We start from the raw sequence: 14,706 nt of genomic DNA, 5'->3' as shown, positions 1-14,706 counted from the left end.
CAAATAATAATCGTGGTGGTCTTGACAGTTACAGTTTCCCCATCTGTAATGTGAATAATAGGACCCACCTTGTAGGGTACTGAAAGGATTAAATGTGATCATGCACATAAAATACTTAGCACGTGGCATATAGTAAATGCTCAATCAATAGTAGCATTTATGAGGACACTGAGGCTCAGAGAGGCTAAGTGTCCAAGTCACAGAGCAGGGAAGCCTGATTAGGGAGCTCTGGTGTAATGGAGGAGACTGATGAGTCCCCCAGAGTCACCACTCCTGTGCTGGGTGAGCGAAGGGAAGATGGTTCTGGCTGCTCACTGGGCAGAATCAGGAAGCCACACAGAGGACTTCCTGGTGTCTTTCTGGGGTCTCACAGGTGCATGGGCTGCTGCCACGCAGGTAACTGCAAGCTGCAAGTGGGAACATGTGGCGAACTCAGGGTCCCTTTTAAACAGGTGCCATGGCTGGGGATGGCGGTGAAAAGCTGGGCAGGCTGGCTGCAGGCAGCTGGGAAGAGCCCTGGATGCGTGCTGAGGAGTGGCCGTGGGACAAGGACGCCCTGCCCATCCTGGGGAGGCAGAGTGGTGCAAGGGCTCAGGACCCAACAGGAGCCCCCTGTATGGGGTTGTCTAGAGCAGAGCCACTCACAGCATGCACACCTCGGGGCGTAGGTGCTACACCGACCAGCACTCCTGCCGCCACCTCCCACTCACTGCCTGCCCGAGCCATGTGGCTTTTCTAGCCTGGCAAGTGCTTGGTTCCATCCTTGGGCCGGGGCTTTGCAGCAGCTGAGTCTTCTAGTACCCATATCTCTTCCCTCCGAAGGTATGAGTTACAGGGCGTGAGTGACGTGCCAGGCTGGATTTGTGTTGTGCAGCAGAGAGACATCTCAGTTACTGCCTAGAGCCTCTCGGCAGGCACACAGGTGGGACCCTCAGGATGGCTGGAGTCCGCAAGGGCATCTCCTCTGTTCACCCAGGACGGGGCCATCCATGCCGTGTGGCTGGGTGTGTCTTGGGCTGTCTGCCTGCGGAGATTTACACCGGAAGCAGAACCTCGGGATTCTTCCCTTTCCCTGGGAATTGGCCCTCACAGGAGTGCAGGAGACCCAACTCTCATTGGCCAATTTAGCCCTGCACCCATGCCCCTAGCTGGGGGTCTGGTGTGTGCTGGCGCTGGCCTGCAAGGGCCATACCTGTATGCAGACTCCGAGTTGCCCAGAGCACAAGGCCAGCTGCGGGGCCTTGGGCAGCAGCAACTTCCACCCTCGCTCTCTGGGGTGCATCTGCCCCTGGCGCCTGGGACTCCTGCCAAGCTCTGTCCGCAGCCCACAGGTGAGCAGCACTGTGTCCTGCTGTGCAGGGTCCCTGTTGCTCGAGCTCCATCCATTTTTGTGCCACCTCTCCCCAGGTGGAGGAGGAGGGGCCTGAAGGTGGGCACTCGCACCCACTTCTCTCCTGGCGCCAGTACCTGCTCCCTAGGCGACTCCATGTGCCCCTCTCCTGGGGTCTGAGTGAGCGCATGGTGGTTGAGGGGATGGCAGTGACCCCACTCCCAGAAGTCAGATTCAAAGGCCACTTTGGCCAGACCTCTGTGGCCACCCTCCCGCAGGATCTCCCTCCTTGCCTCCTCAGACCTGCAATCACCTTTTCCCAGGGCCACCTACTTCAGGCTGTACCAGGGAGGTCACCACCTACACTACCAGAGACCCACTGGGAAAGAAATCTGCCCCAGGTCACATAGTAGGTCAGGGACACGGCTCCTGCCATGTAACACTCACTTTTGTGGCGGGGGGGGGCAGTGCTGGGGATGGAAGCCAGGGTCTTCAGCATGCTGGATGCTCTCACGCTGAGCTACTTCCTCAGTCCTTTTTATTTTGAAACAGTCATGCTAAGTTGCCTAAGCTGGCTTGGCCCTGGTGATCCTCCTGCCTCAGTTTCCTGAATAGCTGTGATTACAGTTGGGATCATTGCACGTGGTTAACACCCACCTTTTCCAGTACTCCATGCCACCTGTCCACAGCTACCCGTACATGTTCATGGGCCTCTGTAGTTATTTTCATAATGCAGTGCCTCAGTTGCTCTATTTTTTTGTTTTCTGTTTTTTTTTTCACTGCTAGGGATTAAACCCAGGGTCTTTGCACTGAGCTACGTCCCCACCTCTTTTTTATTTTGAGACAGTGTCTTGCTTGTTCCCTGTCACCTGGATGCTGGTGGCATTGGTGGGGCAGGCGGAAGTTGGGCCTCCTGGGGATGACTAAGAACTGAGAGCCAGCCGTGGGAGGCTGGTTAATCAGCAGCGTCAAAACTTCCGCAGCTGTTTGCAAACAAGGGCGGCCCAGAGACGAGGAGGAGACTGGGGTTGGCGTGGCTGCCACACAGCCCGGGAGGTGAAGCTGCAGCTCAGGGGCAGCCGCAGGGGCAGTGCCAAGGGGTCGGTAGGATGCTCGGGGACTGGGGCTGGGGTTTTCTAGAACAAGGCTTTCCCTGCCCCAGCCCCTGAGGAATTTTCTTTCCAGGAGTGTCTGACTGGCTGCAAGAAGCCAGCAGGCAGCTCTAGGGCAGGGTGAGAGCACCAGGCTGGTGGCCGCCTGGGCAGAGCCATCTGTGTGCTGGTGGGCGCGGGATGGTGGGGTGGCCTGGAGCCACCTGGGAGGTAGCTGGGGACTTGAGGGCGGGCGGGAAGGGGAGCCTGAGCCAGTGCCCTGGTTCTGTCAGGCCCCACCTGGCTGATAGCTTCCCCCTGCTGACAGCTGTCACTCAGACATTGCCCCACATGCCTTGTGCCTCACAGCAGAGCCAGCCAGGGCCAGAATTTGAGATCCAAGAGAAAATCTGTAAATTAGAGTGAAAAGTAGTTCTTGTCAAAAAATGCTGCCAACGCCTGTGTAAATTTGGTACAGCCCTGCTGAGGGCAATCTGGTGACGTGTCGGAAGCAAAAAATGAAATGCTGAGATTCTATTCAGAAAGAGTTTATGAGACAGACAGCTCCTTTTCTCCCCTCACCCCAGAAGGTATGGGCTTGTGTGTGTTGGGGGGCAATGTTGATAGCAACGCTGTCTTTAAAGGTGAACTTTTGGGTGCTGCTCAGATATTGGCCTCCTGGCATGATCGACTTGGTCTAGGCAGCACCTCTCTGTGGAATATTATGCAGCCACTAAAAATGATGGTACTTTTCAGTGGGACCTTAGTGGTGCATGGAATCTCAACCTTAACTTCAGTCTGGCATCTGCATAAAAGAGCAAGCCTTGGTAGGAAAAAATAATTGGACAATATTGATTAAATTGTGGCTGATCTGTTTCATCTACTGCAGTTTATGCTTGTGAAAATGCCAGTCGTGTGCCAGATGCTGGGCTAAGGGTGCCTCATGCCTGTTCTGCCTACTGCTAGTCCCATGTTCATAGGAGGAAACTGAGGCACCAAGGAAGTGACTAAACTGGGTTTGAAACACATATCTGCCTGGTCCCTAAACCCACGATTTGTATTCTTCTAATAATTCTAATGATTGTTCTCTTCTGTCTCTTTTTACTATGAATATGTTTGCCCAAGGTTAGAGACCAGAAAAAAAATCTGGGCCAATGACAGTAAGCTAAGGGTGGGTTTTCCTTTTCTTGGCTTCTCTTACACTGGTGTAGAAAAAAATCAAGTTAAAAAAAAAACAAAAAACGAAAAAAACACCTTGTAGGGTGCCGTGGTCTGAGATTGTAGTCCCAGCTACTGGGGAAGCTGAGGCAGGAACACCCCCAAGGTTAGAAGTTAAAGACCAGCAAGCATGCAAAAATAAATTTTCAAAAAGCCGTACAGCTGCCTAGAATTTGCAGCAGATGGGGAGAAGTGCATGGGAAAGAGGGGAAAGCAGGCCTGAGGTTAACTAATAATGCACTCTTTGGCCTAATGGGAGAGGAGCTGGGAGCGGCAAGCCAAGGGTCGGGGAGCATGGAGCATTTGTGAGGAATGGAGGGATCCAAGCGAGCCCAGGACCCAGGCTGGGCTTCTCTGGTTGTGCTGCTCCCGTGGCCCTTCTCGCTAAATCTTTTTATTACCGGGTGCTTACTGTATTATCTCCCTGGTGTTTGCATTCCTCTCATTTTTGTAGACTGTAGGAAATGATTAATCAAAAGCCTCTGTTTACTTTGTTCCCCGTGTGCAGGAGGGAGGGAAACTCTGCCAAACCCCATGCAGGGTAGGAGGAGGTTCGTTCCTTTTACCCCGAGAGCCAGGGGTGGGTGCCGCCGGGTCAGGCCACTGCCGCCTGGGCCTGGGAGGGGGCTGGCTCCACGCAGGGACCTCTGAAAATGGGGAATTGTTTCCCCTGCTAACAAGGCTTCTGGGGGGACACAGGGAGCAGGAAGGGGACTGGAGAGAAAGGTGAGAAGTGCTAGTCCTTCAAGTAGCTGCTGAGCTTTGGGGCTCAGCACGACAAAGGCCAGAGGGAGTTGTAGCCCATCCAAGGGTCTCTGCCCAGTTCATGATGATTTTGGGGGTACAGGAAGATACAGGTTCCAGCCAGCACCTCACGGAGTCAGGATTGTTTAATGTGCAACTCTTAATACCAGAGTGCTCGCTTACCTCAAGATGCTGCTAGCTGGGCATGATGGTGTATGCCAGGAGGCCTAGCTACTCAGGAAGATCGTTTGAGCCCAGGAGTTCAAGGTCAGCCTGGACCATAGAGTGAGACCTCATCTCACACACACACAGGAAAAATTGTTACCCAAGATCGTGAAAGGATGCACACGTTTCATAGCTGCAGGGTGCGCCTTACTGCCCACACTGAAATAATTACTTAAAGTATCCTGTTTCTTCTGGTAGGAAGTTCCGTGAATTCACATGTGAAGAAAGTCTGGATATGTTTCTTGCTTCCTGTTGTTTGAATTCTGCATGCCCTGTGTGTGTTTAGTGAACACGCATGAAACACCAGGCCATGTGGTGATGCTCTCATCATCGTGTCAGGAAGGGGCCCTGTCCTCCAGGAGGGGTTGCCCCGACAGGAAAGGCCATCGCAGGGGGAGGGGTGCCTGCTGGTGTCTTTGAGCACCCAGGGTGGTGAATGCTGAGCTTGCAGGACTCAAAGGAGGGAAGGAACTGGTCAGCTACGAGGCAGGTGGCTGCAGGGCGGCAGCGTGGGTGTTAAGCATTTGCAAAGGGAGAAATGAGATTGGTCTCAAGTTAAATCATTCAGACTGGAGCGGGGCTGGGGATTTAGCTCAGTGGCACAGTGCCTGCCTGGGAAGTGCAAGGTCGTGAGTTCAATTCTTGGTACCGGAAGAAAAACAAACAACAACAACAAAAACAGACTGGAGCATCTTGTGTGTACTTGACTCTGGGTTGCTATGACTATGTTAAGGATTAAGTCAAACATCATTTCCCATTTGCTGCCTTCCAGGGAAAGGAGCTCTTAGGACCGTGGATGTCTCTTGTGGATGCAGATGCATGAGAGGTTAGGGATTCCAGGCCCTTTGAACAAAGATGGCAGTGCTAACCTACCTGGGGGACAGGGTGGATATGGGTATGGGTTTGCAGTCTTCTGTCTGCCAGCTTCTGTCCAGCCTTGCGGGGGGACAGCTACACCTCTAGCAGGTGGGCAGGAAGTGTCAAGGGTAAATGCTCATATTGGGATGGGCAGGTTTTTGGCAATTTCTCCATCACCCCTGTGGCCGGCAGACGGTTGGCAGCCTCTATGTGAACTATCAGTGAGGTTTCTGGGATAGAAATGACCTTGCAGTTGGAATGCAGTTCCTGGTGATACTGTGCATTCTTAAATTCCAACCGTTGTTTAATAGATCAGTTTCTCCATTTCAAGTCAAAGTTTTCCTCGAATTTCAAAACTGTCTCCTCCCAATTTGTCAATTTTCTTTTTCCCTTCGCTGGTGCTTTGACCTTAATAAACTCTTGTACTTATGCACATACATGCGGTGATGCTTTGTGTGTTTAGATCCCTACTGGGCTCATAGCTGAGCTCTGACTCATACTGGGTTTGTGAATGAACTTTCTGAGGCTCGGGTTTTCCCTCCTAAAAAAATGGGGCTATGATGGTGCCCACCTCATAGGGCGATCAGGGTTAGATCTTGTTTAGAAAGAGCTCAGCACAGTGCCTGCCACAGAGTTAGCTTTGAATAAATGGTCTCTATTATGCGCACATGAAAAAAAGCTACACTGAAGTGTTGCCATCATTTATCCCCAGTGTGGGTGGGGTGATGGTTTCAATGAACAGCTATTACTTCTGTAATCAGAGAAAATAGAACAATAAATGTTATTATTAACCTAAAAATCTGCGTGTCACTTTGCTGGAAGGAACCTGCAGTTAATGTCAGTGAAGCAACTCTGAAGACACATCTGGTTTTATTAAAAAACTTGAAAGTGGGCACTGTCTACCTGTCCCAAGCAGCGAATAGAGGCGCTAATAAAAGGAGATACTGGGCCAGAAATCTTCAGGTCAGATAGGGGGGTTCTGAGAGGGTAACTCCCCTAAGTGGGCTTGGCTGGAAATCTAACTCCCCAGGGAGGATTCCAGGAGAGTGACATTTACCCTCTTTGGGGCCTTCAGTCCAGAACCTCAGAAAATAAAACAGGCACTAGCCCACTTCCAGATGGGGGATTGTTGCCGTCCTGGTCTGGCATCCAGGACACTGTGAGGCCTGGTGAAATTTTTGACTGCCAGCCCAGCACCCAGGCAGGAGCAGGAGACGACCCATCTGGAGCTGCAAGACCCTCTTGGTGCCCCCCTGGGCCATCCCCTGCCAAGCAGGAAGGGGGCACCGCGCCCACCATGCTTGTTATCTGCAGGACCATCGGCCTGGCCCAGGCCGGCTTCTGAGCTGCTGCTGTCTCCTCCTTACACACTCTGGAGGGGGCAAATGCTGCTGACTCCAGAACAAAATGCTGCCTCTGTTCTGGAGACAAAGAACACAGTAGCTCCTCTGGGTCAGCTGTCCCTCTAGCTGGTGTTCCCTGCTCTCCCCCAGGCCTCTTTCGAGGCTGCCAGGCACGTCCTAAAGAGGGCCTTCCAGGGCTGGGGCTAGGCTGGAGCTGCTGCCCCCTGGGCGTGTTTTCCCTGGCACCCACAGAGGTTTTACCTTAACCCCAAGCAGCTCCCAGCTGCTAAAGGTTCATTTGCAGGGGTGGGGCAGGGCTGGGCAGGGGGCTCCTGGCCAGGAGGCAGCCTGGCCAAAGTGTGGGTGCTAGAGGGGGTGAAGGCATGTATGTGAGCTGCACAGCACGAGTGCCAGGGAGCGTGTGACAGTGTATGTGTACTACCTCGTGTGCAAGAGCACTTGTGCATGCTAGAAGGGGAAACAATATGCTAGCGTGAGACCCTGTGAGCAAAGCATGTATGTGTACCAACTCTAGAGTGAAAGTTTCGTACTGGGGTTGAGGCTGTGGGCACTGGTGCAAGTGTGAGCTGTTGGGAGTGTGCCTCAGGCTGGGGAGGAACCCTAGAGAGCTCTGGGGGCTGCTTGTGTAAAGGCATGTGTGCAGCACGTGTCGGTAGCAAAGGGCGCAAGCCTGTTTGGGAAAGGACGGGCGCGTGTGCACCGGAGGGTGAGCACACACGTGTGCACCGGCGTGTGTGTGGGGACAAGTGCCCGAATGTGTGCAGGAGCGCGAGCGTCGCCCCCTCCCCGCCGGGTACAGCCAGTTGCCATGGGAACGCGCCGCGGCCCGAGTTAATCATTTCCTGTGGAAAGTGTGCGGGAGGGGCGGAGCGGGGCGGGCCGAGGACGAGGAGGAGGAGGAGGAGGAGGAGGAGGAGGCGGCGTGGAGCTGCCTTCAGCCGGCGGGCCGGGCCAAGCCCCGGGCGCTGCGGCGACGTGGGGATCCTGCTTGCGCCAGGCCGGTGAGTCGGGGCCCAGCCGGGTTGGGCAATCAGGCTCCGCCTTGCTGGCCGGTTCGGGGTGCCTTGTCTGGGCCGGACCTGCCCGCGGGATCCCTGTGCTGGGACCCAGTAGGGACACGGGGAAGGCCGGGACCTTAGACTCATCCCTCCACGCTGTCCCTTGGTGTCATCCAGCCCAAGACCAGGACATTGCCCAGTAGCTGGGCTTAGGGGCCGCAGGTCCCATGGGACCCCTTTCCGATTTCATTGGCTAGATAGAGCGCAGACCCTACCTGGAAGCTGTGCGTCAATCAGCGCCGCCCCCTCCCCTGCAGGGTCTCTCACACCCGCAGGGCTCGGGGCAGATCTTGTCATTTCAGTCCCTCCCACCGCTCCTTCTGGGCAGTTGCCTCCCCCTGGCGGGCGGGCCGGGGGTGGAGTGTGCTATCCTGGCCGGGAGATTGGAGGGAGGGCCTTGGCCAGTGCCCTTCGGGACAGTGAGGAATTGAGCTATTGACAGCCGCAGCTGGGGAATCCCAGCAGGCAGGGTGAGCCCAGAAGCTGCCCCCTTCCATGCCCTCCTGCGAGTGGGAGCAGAACTCTGGCTGGCCTTAGTGAAGGGCCTGGTCCTGCCGTATCTAAATTCTCAAGTACAGTTTGCTGCCCTCTCCGCTGCCCAATACTCTGTCTCAAGGTTGGGAGTTGTGGCCACCCTGTCCTTTCCCCTTCCCCGGTTTCCTCTGCCAGAGGCTGTATTCCCCATGCCCTTGATTAAGTGGCTGTTTCCTTGGCCAGGGAGAGTCATTTGCTGAGAACGCAGCCTCAGAATGGGGCCCTTTCTGTGTTTGCAGTGACTGGACTTCAGGGACATGGGGTGCTGAATTCTGCTGTCTGTAACAGTACCAGGGAGCAGAGGCTTTGAAATCTGAATTGGCCTGGAAAACCCAGGAAGTGTGACTGTGTGCAGGGCAAGTCCCAGCCCTCTGACTGCTTTCCTGGGGAAAACAGTCCCTCCGCTGTAGCAGCCTTATCAAGTCTATGCCCCAAACTTTGCAATGTCCCTAATCTAGGGCAGGGGGGGACTGTCCTTTGGCCTAAACCTGGACAGGCAGATGCCTACCGCTGGAGCAAAATTAATAAAATTAAATTTTTGAGCTCTGTGTATATGCCAGTAGTGTTGTGAGCACTTTACATATGCACTGTCTCATCTTTATACCAGGCGTACAAAGGTAGACCTCTCTTTTATATATGGAAATAGCAAGGCACAGAGAGGCAAAGCAATTGTCCCAAGGACGTACTTGTACTAAGTAGCAGATCCAGATTCTAAGCCAGTGCCTACACTCAACCCTGTGAATCTTAGGTCAGTAGAGGTCCTGGGATACTAGCTCAAGTATCTAAAACTCATGCAAATGAGAGAGGCAGGGACTGAGACTCTGTCTTCGCCTAGAACCCTGAACTACTGAGATTCCTTGATACTTCTGACCGTCATACCCCTCCAGCTGCTAAATTCAGCTGCTTTTTCCTCTTGCAGCTCTAGCACACACCCTTCCTCTTTCTTCCTGACATCTTCCTGGCTGCCTTTCCAACTTCCCTTCCTGATAGCACAGGCATGTGGTCTCCTCTGGCCCCTATCTCTCCCCAGCTAATCTCCCCCTAAGTCTTCTTTCAACCATGAAGCAGCCATCTGCGCCAGGCACCAACTTCACCTTGCCGGGAGCTGGCCTCGCAGCGGCTCTGCCTTTCTCCTTCCTTCCCCATCAGTCTGCAGAGTTGGTTTCTGCCCCACGCTGCTGTGGTCCATCTCAGGTTCTCAGTGGTGCTGAGTCATATTCGTAGCTTAGCCTCTGCCCTGGCCTTTGGCCCATGTTCCTGTCCCCTTCCCAGTGAGACTGTACCCAAGGATCACCTCCTCCTTTTGTCTTCTTCCGTCAAGGAAGGCAAAGACTACAGCTTCTTCTTCCAGGTCTCTGCCAGCTAACATCAGACACTGATGACCAGGACCCCAGCCCCTGGACTTGTACTTCTGTTTCTTCTTTATTCATTCCTGCTTCTGCGTACCCAGCACATCAGCTCTCCTCTTTTCTAAACGTCTGATCCTCTCAGCCCCCTGTCCTCCCATCCTAGTCAAACTTCGCAAACAGAAGGAAGTTGCTGCTCCCTCTGCCCCACCCCCGTTCCCTGAGGCTTCCCAAGTCTTCCCTCTGCCCTAATCAGCTGACCTCTCCTAAAGGGCGTCCGGGACTTCCTGCGTCCTGGGCTTTCTTCCAGACATGGTTGTCTGACCATCCTCTGCCTCTCACTCTCTGGTCACTTCTGAGGTCTCTGCATGTGTCATTTCTCTGACCTTCCATTCCCTGCCTGTCCTCACCTGGTTGCCTTTCCTCTTGCTCAACCTTGGGGATTGCATCCTGACCTTTGGTAGCAATGGCCTTTAGCTGTGAGTCTGACTGGCCAGCTGTGATCGCTCTTCCAAGCTTCAGTCGGAGCTTGAGAAAGAGAGAGAGAGAGTGTGTGTATATGTTTCAGGACAGTCATCCAACAAGCCATTGCAGAATGCTTGGTGTGGGCGCAGAAGGCTGGTGCTACTGGTGGTGTGGGTCCCGCCCTCAGGGAACCAAATTGGGTCACAGGAGGTGGACCTTATTCAAATAGATGTCTTTGCCGCCTGGCACAAAGTGGCCACTGCCCGAGGAGCTCCACAGCAAGTCCCTAGGGTGCTCCCAACTCACTCTTAAAACCAAACTCCGTGTCATCTCTCCAGGATGACTTTGCTTCTGTAATTGGCATCACCATCCGAGTCTGGACTGAGACTTAGCTTCAGTGCCCTCGAGGTCGCTCTGTACCTGGCAAAGGTGCAGAGTAAAGGTGTGCAGGGAAGGCTCGAGCTCTGTTCTATTCACTTGTTCAGTTCATGAGGGACTCGTTCCCACAGCTTTCTGCCCTTGACTGGTACCCTACACCCCACCTCCCATTCCCACACCACCTGGTACCTGGCACCTGGCACCTGGCACACACCACTAGTCTGCCCATGTCCTGTTCATATCAGAAGGTTTAACTGAAGTGTTTATCTCCTTTCTGACTGTGAGCTATGAGACTGCGTCTCTCCTGACCAAAACTAGGACGCCTGGCAGATGCCTGGCACATAGTAGGCTCTTAATAAAAACATATTAAATGAAAAAAAAAATGAATGAATGTTTGTGTGCTAACACCAGGCTGGCTGAAAGGGGTGGCACATGCCTGTAATCCCACCATTGGGGAGGCTGAGGCAGGAGGATCACTGTGAGTTTGAGGCTGGCGTCGGGTACATAGTGAATTCAAGGGCAGCCTGAACTACATAATGGACCCTATCTCAAAAAAACAAACCAAACCAAACAAACCCCATTGTACCTGGCAGGGTACAATGCTCCAGGCACAAAGTGAAAGCTGCTTGAATATATATAGATATATATATAAGCTGTGCTGCAAGATCATTTGCTGTATATAAACCTGACTTTCACCGGGCATGGTGGTGCATGCCTGTAACCCCAACACTCTGGGAGTCTGAGACAGGAAATGGAGAGTTCAAGACTAGCCCAGGTGATTTAGTGACTTGGCCCTTATCTTAATAAGATGGGGGTGGGTGGGCTGGGTGTGTAGCTCAGTGTAAAGGCCCTGGGTTCTTTCTCCATTGCTGTGAACAAAACAAAATAAAAAACTCGGTCCTGCCTCGGGCCCCCTGAGCCCTTTGGTGGCACTCAGAGCACGGCTGCTGGCCGTGGGCCTGGGAGAGGGGAGCCTGAAGGCTGAGGGCTGAGCACAGGTCTGAGCGTGGTTAGAAAGTTCCATGTCTTCGAGGCAATGGCTGGGACTCACCGGATGCTGCCCACTCCTGGTGCTGACTCCGCAGGGAGCGCTGGGATCGGCACGTCTTCCTGCTGCCAGCTCTGGGAGGCAGGGCTTGGATGTGGCAGGCACACCTGGTGCCTCCTCACCCACTTCTGAGCTCCCTATTCAGTAACAAGCACCCCAACACAGACAGGCCCCGCTTTGTCCTGTGAGCTGAGGGATCCTTGGGGACGTTGCAGTTGGGGCTGCTGCTGTGGGTAACAGGTGACTGGTCCTTCGTGGACCCTTCCAGACGGCTGAGTGCCCACCAGCCCGCATCACACTCTTCTCCCCTTGTTGTCTCCACAGGCTGCCCCATGCCCGGAGAAGGCTGCTGAGCCCCGGGCCATGGTCCCCTCTCGAAGGCCGTGGAACCTGGGAGCCACGCCCTCACTGCGGGGCCTGTGGAGAGTGGCCCAGGCCAGGGCCCGGGAGCGTGAGCTGGGGATGGCTCGCCCCGCCCCGGCCCCAGCCAGCCCGGCTGCCCGCCCTTTCCCACACACCGGCCTGGGGAGGTTGAGAACTGGTGAGTCCGCATTTTTAAAATGCCTCTTTATTTCCCTTCCTTCCTCCAGATACTAGAGATGAGACTGAGGTTTCTCGAGGTTCCTAGACTCAGTCCGAGCTGTCAGGTAATTACAGGGTAGCAGTCAGGCAGTGCAGTGCCAGGCGGGGAGGGAGCGTCAGTCTCCTCAGTCTCGCAGGAAGAGGCTCGGGTGTGGGTTAAACTTTAACAGTTCAAGGCGCGGGGGAATCGACCACGTTCTCGCTGACCCTGTCGGCTTGGGGTTCTGCGGTCTGCCTGGCACACACTTGGGTGCTCTGGTCCCTGCCCACGGCTGTAAACAAGGTAAGCGAAGTGCTGGGTGCCTGGCGCAGTGCTGACACTCGATCCCGCCTGGACTCGCCCTGGACGGGTGTGCGGAGCACACTGAGGCTGCTTGGAGCGTGGCCTGGCTGGCTTTGGGTGCTATGAGCTTAGTTGTAGGTGCTGGCCAGGGGGGCCTCTGTAGAGATCCCCATAGCAGGTGTGTGGTGAAGGGGTCCGGAGTCTGGGCCCCTGCTGTCCCCTGGGGAGCTGTCGGTGCCAACTGTGCTTTCTGGGTCACGTCCCCTGGTGCACGGACGTCAAGGAGTGGGCGGCTCCTCTGATTCCTGGTGGAAGCTGGATTATTGGGGCTGGACAGGCCCTGAGACCCCTTGCTGAGCTCCCTGGGGACAGGTCACGGGGCAGGGTAGGGAGACAGGGCTGTGCAGTGAGATCCCTTCAGCAATCTGCTGTCACTCACTCCCGACCTGCAGGGACGGGTTTAGCTTTCTAGCCTGTCCCTCTGGGCCATTAGGTCTAAGCCTCTCAGTGTACAGAGGGGACACTGAGGCCCAGAACGGGCACATAGCAAGTTCCTGTTCACCCCTCTTCCTCCATCACGGCATTTGTGCTGTCAGGGCAGCCAGGGCAGTGCCTTCCAAGGTCTCCCCGCTTCTATGGCTCCCTGGGGCTGGCTGCTCCCCGCCACAGCTGGGGATGAAAAAGGGCCCCCAGGAAAAGCTGTGGGTCAGGCAGACCCAGCTGTCTGAAGCGGGCAGAGGATGGGGTCTACCCCGGTGTTGTCCAGAGGATTATAAGTATAATGTGAACAAGTGTGGCTTTCCTGGTTAAAAAAGAGAGAGAAGGAAAACAAAAACCTTTTCCCTTGGAAAACCTAAAAAAAATTGAAGAGAAAAACCACAGAAAACCATACACAAAAGTCAGCGAGCATTTTGTATAGCTCCTTATAGTTGCCTGTGTATGTGCGCATGCGCAGGTCTTTAAAATGAATATTGTGACCACACAGACTTTAAGACATGGGTCACATGAACTGTGTGAAATGCAGGCGTGGTCTGCTGCTGGGGAGGGTCTCAGCCTTGGCCTCTCTGAGTGCCCCCGCCAGCCCCTTCGTGGCCTCCCAAGAGTGGTCGGTGGCATTGTGTGGATCAGCCCAGAAGACTTAAATACTGGCTCTGTGTGACCCGAGGCACATCTTTAGCCCTTCTGGTCCACTGGTTCTAATCCTGAGGTAATGACGAGCTGGTGGCAGATGTGACCCTCAGGGCCTGGATGTGGGGCACTTCCTGTGTGTTTGGTACCCTGTAGGTACTTGATATGTCTCCTCCTTTCTGATCCTCACCATAGGACTGTGGAGTTGGCTTGTTATCCCCCCATTGTACTGACAAGCAGACTGAGGCTTTGAGAAAGGCCTGGGACACACTCAGTGGCTACAGTCAGATGGGATCGCATTCCAGGGCCATGGCTCCACGGCTTGGCACCTGTCCATCTCACAGGCTATGGTGGGGCTAGATGGGGAGGGGGCTTGCCCAGTCAGCAGGACACTGTGTCAGAGCCCAAGGGGATGCTCTTTACCTGTTCCTAAGGATGCTTTGGGAACCGCAGGGGTCAGGCCACCCACTGTGGGTTTGGCTTTAGTGAAGACAGGGAGAAATTGCCACCTAGAGGCAGCCTGGGTAATAAAGCCACAGCCCTGGGGTGCAGCTCCCAGGGTGGCGTTGGCTTCCTTATGCTACTGTCTCTAAAGAGACCAAGTGTGGGTCCCCAAAGCCACTGTGAGGAGAGAGGGTACCCCTGCAGGGTGTCGGGTGACCTTCAGAAGAGAATCTAGGTGGCTTTTGGTACGAAAGGGCAGTGGCTGCCCTGTCAGGCCTTCCCTGCACATGGGGCAGGGGTGAGGGCGTGTGAGGCGCTCCTGCCCATCAGGGAGAGTGCAAAAGTTGAGCTGGCGGAGGCCTGGCCAGTGGTCTGCGGCCAGCGGTTTGAACTCTCACCTATCTCTCTGTCCCGGGACAGGGCGTGGAAGGGACACGCTGGTTGGCGGGGATGAGGACTCCAGTGCCCGAGTTGCAGCTCGCCCTAGTCTAGCACAGTGCCGAGCCCGCAGCGTGGAGTGGGCGGACCCTGGGAGTCCTCGGAAGCTCTACCTGACCGTGCAGGTAAGCGCTGGGCCTTCAGCATGATGAGGGGGTGAGCGGGTCAGGGT

General features: G+C 54.8%; 1 protein-coding gene across 13 annotated transcripts in view; it reads left to right on the top strand.

The window, feature by feature from the left end:
• Kifc3 (kinesin family member C3) overlaps positions 1 to 14,706 on the top strand; it is a 62,559-nt gene that overhangs the window by 19,357 nt on the left and 28,496 nt on the right. For 10 of the 13 annotated variants that reach the window (XM_013516181.1, XM_013516185.1, XM_013516188.1 and 7 more), the window contains 2 exons: positions 11,984 to 12,200; positions 14,517 to 14,659. In XM_013516181.1, the coding sequence (XP_013371635.1) occupies positions 11,984 to 12,200; positions 14,517 to 14,659 (360 nt within the window). Of the gene's footprint in view, positions 1 to 7,730; positions 7,832 to 11,983; positions 12,201 to 12,252; positions 12,525 to 14,516; positions 14,660 to 14,706 lie in introns of those variants that run through there. The other 3 variants (XM_013516184.1, XM_013516189.1, XM_013516191.1) reach the window with 3 other exon arrangements.

Source organism: Chinchilla lanigera, unplaced genomic scaffold, assembly GCF_000276665.1.
Source record: "Chinchilla lanigera isolate Chin_1 unplaced genomic scaffold, ChiLan1.0 scaffold00032, whole genome shotgun sequence".
In the NCBI taxonomy this organism is placed as follows: domain Eukaryota; kingdom Metazoa; phylum Chordata; class Mammalia; order Rodentia; family Chinchillidae; genus Chinchilla; species Chinchilla lanigera.
Note: the sequence above shows the minus strand (reverse complement) of the source record. Positions and strands in the feature narration are given on the sequence as shown.